The sequence below is a fragment of the Antrostomus carolinensis genome, unplaced genomic scaffold (genome assembly GCF_000700745.2).
Source record: "Antrostomus carolinensis isolate BGI_N321 unplaced genomic scaffold, ASM70074v2 scaffold19711, whole genome shotgun sequence".
Lineage (NCBI taxonomy): Eukaryota > Metazoa > Chordata > Aves > Caprimulgiformes > Caprimulgidae > Antrostomus > Antrostomus carolinensis.
In genome coordinates this window covers 16,985-22,139 of record NW_010293747.1, presented here as the reverse complement: position 1 = coordinate 22,139, position 5,155 = coordinate 16,985, and the positions used below count along the sequence as shown (strand labels likewise).

Sequence of the window (5,155 nt, the reverse complement as noted above, 5' to 3'; positions counted from 1 at the left end):
GTGGAGACACACGTGAGGTCCCTGCATGCTTGGGGTGCAGCAGGCTCTTGGGGTGACATCCCATTAAAAGGCTCTTTGGGGAGGTTTGAGGGGGGCTGTGCTCTCCCCAGCTAGAAATCATCCTCCAGCGTTTCTCCCACATGTTTTCTACGGTCCCACACCACCCGTTTGATCAGTGGATCTTCAAATTGTCTCTTTGGTGCCCCAGGTCCTTGGCACAAGCTGGTGCTTCAGGATGGACCCACTCTTCCCTGCCCATATTTTGGAAGATCCTGACCTGAGAAAGCTGCTGAATGACTCCTCCATGCTGAACCTGAGCTTTCTCCCCAGTAACTGGTTCAACAACGGCACCGGGGACAGCTTCTTGCCACTGAGCATCAAGATCACCATTGTGGTTGTCTACTCCATCGTCTGCATCGTGGGGCTGGTGGGCAACTGCTCCGTCATGTATGTGATCATCAGGTAGGACATGCAGGCAGGGATGTTCTGGGGAGGGTTGTGAGTGGGGCAGAGCTTTCCCCCCCCACCCCAAATCCCTGCCGGGGGGGAGGCAGACAGGAGCTGCCCTGGTTATTGTGATGAGCTTTAGAGGTAACGATGTGGCGTTTGTTTTATTGTTTTGGTTTTATTTGTTTTTGTTGTTCATTTTTTTCCCCCCCTTCCTAGGCTATGATGAAGGTTTTCCACCAGTTTTCAGCTACCCTCTGGTGCCTCCTAAAGTTTAACCCAGAGAATGGAACAGAGTGATCAGATCTGCTCAAAAAAAAAAAAGAAAAAAGGCTTTTAAATTTTTTAAAATTTTTTTTTTTAAGGAGCTGGATGTCCCTGGGGAGGGCAAAGTGCTGGGAGCATCCGGCTGCCAGGGTGTTGGTGGGTCTTTAATGGGATCTTTCCCTCCTGTGCCATGTCCAGCACTCCAGCTGTGGCTGCAGGTGCTGCTCCATCTGGGAGTTGGTGCTTTCCAAATCTAAATCTAGTTGTGAGGGAAAGGGCTTGGTGAGAGGCTCAGTTTTACTTTTACAAAGAAAGAAAGAAAAAAAATTCACAAATGTAGCTCTTCCAACACTTTGGAAACTATAAGACATGAACAAGATGTGACAGGAAGCTGCAGAGATGGGGACAACTCTGCTGAGGTCAGGAGAGCAGAGGGATGGAGTGTGCATGGCTCCAGCAGCACTGCCCAGCCTCCCTGCATGTTGCTGGTGTTTTAAGTGTCCCTGGCTGGTTCTCCTGTGTTCAACCCCCGCCCTTCTACCCTGTTTCCTGCAATCACAGACCCTGTCTCCCACTGTAAGTACAAAATAAGTTAATGTGACCTTTAGGGCTGTGGTTCCATGTCAAACATCAGCAATCCCCTCTGATCTCTGCACCCTGCATGTTAAGGAGTGAGCTTCCACTTCATACAGGTCTTGGAGCAGATTCCTGGTGTACGTGAATGCTGAAAGTGCAGCAAATCATCGACTGTTGTGAGCTGGAAGGTACCCACAGGGATGATGGAGTCCAACTCCTGTCCCTGCACAGGACAATCCCAACATTCACACCATGTCCCTGAGGGCCTTGGCCAAATGCTGCTGGAATCTTGTCAGGCTTGGTGCCATGAGCACCTCCCTGGGGAGCCTGTTCCAGTGCTCCACCACCCTCTACCTCAAGAACCTTTTCCTCATGGCCAACCTGTTTCCTAATGTCCAAAGACAGAGTGAATTTGTTTTCTCCTCCAACAGAAGATGAAAATATTTAGTAGGTATTCAGACACTGATGAGATGAAGTCTGGCTCCTGCCAGGAGCCCTGCTGCTTCCAAAGCATCTTTCCCTTGACTACACTCAACTTGGCTGGGGGAGATGCTGCAGAATGAAGACTTTAGTATCCCAGGCTGGTGAATGGCAGCTAAATCTCTGTTACAAGGGCAAAGTGATGTGACTGTTCACCAGGCTGCCTGGCTGTGCTCTTCCTGCCAAGGAGTTTGTCAGGGAGAAGGGATCGTGTTAGCCCTGGGGAATCTGGAGATGGAGAGAGGATTGTGGTGCAGCCATGCCGTGTTTGGAGAGGTGGTAGTTCTGTCTGGTGTAGTAGCACCCATCTGAGTAGGCAAAGTGTTTGTGGCTGTGGGTAAGTGTGGTGAGTGGTGAGGCTCTGGGAGTGAGAAGTCCTCATCCCACAGCAATGCAGCTCCCTGAGAATGGCAGTATGTATGCAGGGGAAGGATGTCCATGTCCCATGCGTGAAGGTTAGACATATGTAAGGAGAAGCCTGGGGAGAAATCTTCTCCCTGTCTGCAAAGGTTCTGTGGGATGTGGACAGCAGGACCCTGCTGGCCCTTGCCCAGTGTATCACCAAGAATATGGATGTCCCAACCCAGCATCCTGGTCAGGGTGGACATGTGCTGTGGCTCTGTGAGGCCACGCTTTCAAAATGATGGCTTCTGTTCTGCTCCTTTTTGGCTTTGATACTTTCCAGTTGGATCAATGGGACAAAATAAAAAAAAAAGTGGGATTTAATACTGGAATTTCCCCTGGAACTTATTTTTTTAAGTGTCCTCCGGTTTTACTGGTTCTAAACAATTGAAAACTGAAGACAGATGTCACCCCCATCTCCCCCAGGCCTTTTCCACTTCTCTTTCCCCTTTATCCAGTAAATCCCTAGACATACAGAAGAGCTAATAGAAGGTTTAATTGTTTGGGTCCTCCTTTTTGGGGATTTACCTCTATTTTCACCCAAAACTTCTATTTGATCCTGGAGGGGCCACTTGAATAATGTGTGCTGGAGAAGTTATAGGTGAGCTAGAACATGGGTAGAAGTAGTTATTGGTTCTCTCCATCAGTGACCCTTGGGAGCTCAGTACTGGCTGAGACTGGTGCAGAGTTACACCCAGGGAAATGACCCTTCTTGGTTTGGTGAGTAACTGTAACTTCTGGTTATTTCTTCCCAGGATTGTTCCCTCCTTGCCCTGTCTGTAAAGATCAGGAGCAGGTTTGGTGATAAACTGGACTCAATATCTCAAACTCTTGACCCTGGTCATGTATGCAGATTCATGTGGATCAGCCTAATTAGTAGCCCTGCAAGGAGGATGTTGATGACTTTTCAAACACAGGTTTTCTCCCCAGACTGGAACATTGGTGCTTCTGAGCTTCATGTCTTCAATAACATCTTTTCTCAGTAGGTTGAATGTTGGTTGCTGGTAAGTCAACATGGGGCTTTGAGACTCTTCATGATACATCTCTTCCGTTAAAGGAACAAAAGATTGGCAAACCCTCTGTGCTGCACCCCTGTCATCTATAGGTATGGTGCACCTTACAAAAGCTGTTCTTTTTCCTTCCATGCTTATATTTCACCAGGGACAACCAGACCAGCATATTCTCCTCCAGAAAAAGAACGACACCATGACGTAGACAGTAATTGTTTCCTGTTTAAGAGGGAATTGGGAAACACAAAGGCTCTAATATCAGCACTCGAGGAAATTGGAGGCATCAGGAAGCCTTGTTTTTTGTTCCTCTTGGATGAGTTTTTCACAGCACCCAGGGAAATGTTTAAAATCTCCCGGTATTTCACACAGAAATACAAGTTCAAAGCCTCCTCTGGGGTTTTCTCCTCTGTTGTAAAACCCAGCCTACATCTCTATTGTATTTGGAGTGATTTAACATTTGCAATGATTAATTTCTGAAGACAGTCATCATGTGAGTGTCAATCCCTTTCTAGTGCTCTGCAGCACTAATTGGATAAGACTGAGAAGGGCTCTCGTCAGGAACACGATTTCCTGGACAGTAAAGGGCCTATTGTGGAAACTTACCCTGTCTGTGGCTTTGTTCTCCTTGCTCATTGTGGAGCTTCTTGCCAGTAGAGATAATCCCTCCTCTCCCTCCTTCTCCTTCTGCTGTTTGCTCTCTTCTGCATATATTTCCTCTACTGCTTTTTAATGATTGTGAAACGAGGAGCTGAACAGCACGAGGCAGAGTTTGGGAGGGGAGTGGTGGAAACCAGGCTGCTTGATGTCCTTCTTATCTATTGTGATGCAAGGCTGGATGCCTGAGAACTTTGTTTTTAGGAAGGGAAGAGAAGACAAGGGGAATGCAATTGTTCTTGCAACAGCCATAGAGTTGGATGACACATGGGACTGGAGGTGACACTGATCCATGCATGAGAGCAACCAAAGTGTTGCTGCACGTGATGTGACAGACCTCCAAACCTCCACCAGTGTTCCAGGGAAGGGACCAGGGACAACACAAAGCTTCTGGCCCAGGATGTCCTCTGTCCTCTGCTCCATCATGCTGCTGCCATGCTCAGCAACGATGATATGGAGGACTCCCTTCCTCAGAGTTGGCTCTGCTTGCTTGGATCAGATCCCTGTGGGAATGATGCCTCATTTTTAGGGCACTGCTCTTTGCCTAGTACTGGGTTGCTCAGCTCTCCCTGCTGAACACTGTTTTAGAGAATTTTAAGCTGCTCTTTAGGCAGATTAGGGCTCCTACACTTCCATTTGCTGCTTCCAGGTGAAGCTTTAGGAGGAGGGCTGTGATGGGGAGGTGTCTGCACCGATCATCTGCCTGGGGATGGTTCTGGCAGTTGTTATTCTGCTTAAAAACTGCATCGATCCCTGCAAATAGGGTGAGGGCAGCTGGCTGTGATGAGCCTGGGAAAATGAAGTTAATTGTGACACTGCAGAGATGCCGATTTCTTAATAGAAAGCTTTCTAAGGGAAGAGCCTCCACCAGCTGTGTGTCTTGGAGCTGAAATTGAATGAGTGTGTAAGGTGGCATGGACCCAGCGGGGCCAGCTGAGACCTCAGCTCTCTCCAGATCCCCCTCTTTTAGTTTTTCCTGGAAAAAAAAAGACAATTGTTGTAATTTGTAGAGAAGAGAAACCCACGCCAAGGGCTCTGCACCGTGCAGAGCAATTGGAGCTGGGGGAGGATGGTGAGATAGATTGTGATGAGCTCCCTCCCCAGCCTTCCTGGAGCCCTTTCAGGTACCGGAAGGCTGCTAGAAGGTCTCCCTGGACTTTGGCCAAGGGCAGGGAGTGACAGAACAAGGGGTGATGATTTGAAACTGGAAGAGGGGAGATTGAGATGAGATGCGAGGAAGAAACTCTTTGGTGTGAGGGTGGTGAGACAGTGTCCCAGGTTGGCCAGAGAAGCTGTGGCTGCTCCTCCCTGGAAGTGTT

At 48.5% G+C, this 5,155-nt stretch overlaps 1 protein-coding gene across 2 annotated transcripts in view; it reads left to right on the top strand.

The window, feature by feature from the left end:
• The first annotated feature begins 209 nt into the window (after nucleotides 1-209).
• Nucleotides 210-5,155, top strand: part of OPRL1 (opioid related nociceptin receptor 1) — an 11,024-nt gene continuing 6,078 nt past the window's right edge. The window contains exon 1 of one of the 2 annotated variants that reach the window (XM_010177415.2): nucleotides 210-462. In XM_010177415.2, the coding sequence (XP_010175717.2) occupies nucleotides 236-462 (227 nt within the window). In that variant the 5' untranslated portion in view covers nucleotides 210-235. The remainder of the gene's footprint in view (nucleotides 463-5,155) is intronic. The other variant, XM_029087323.1, reaches the window with a different exon arrangement.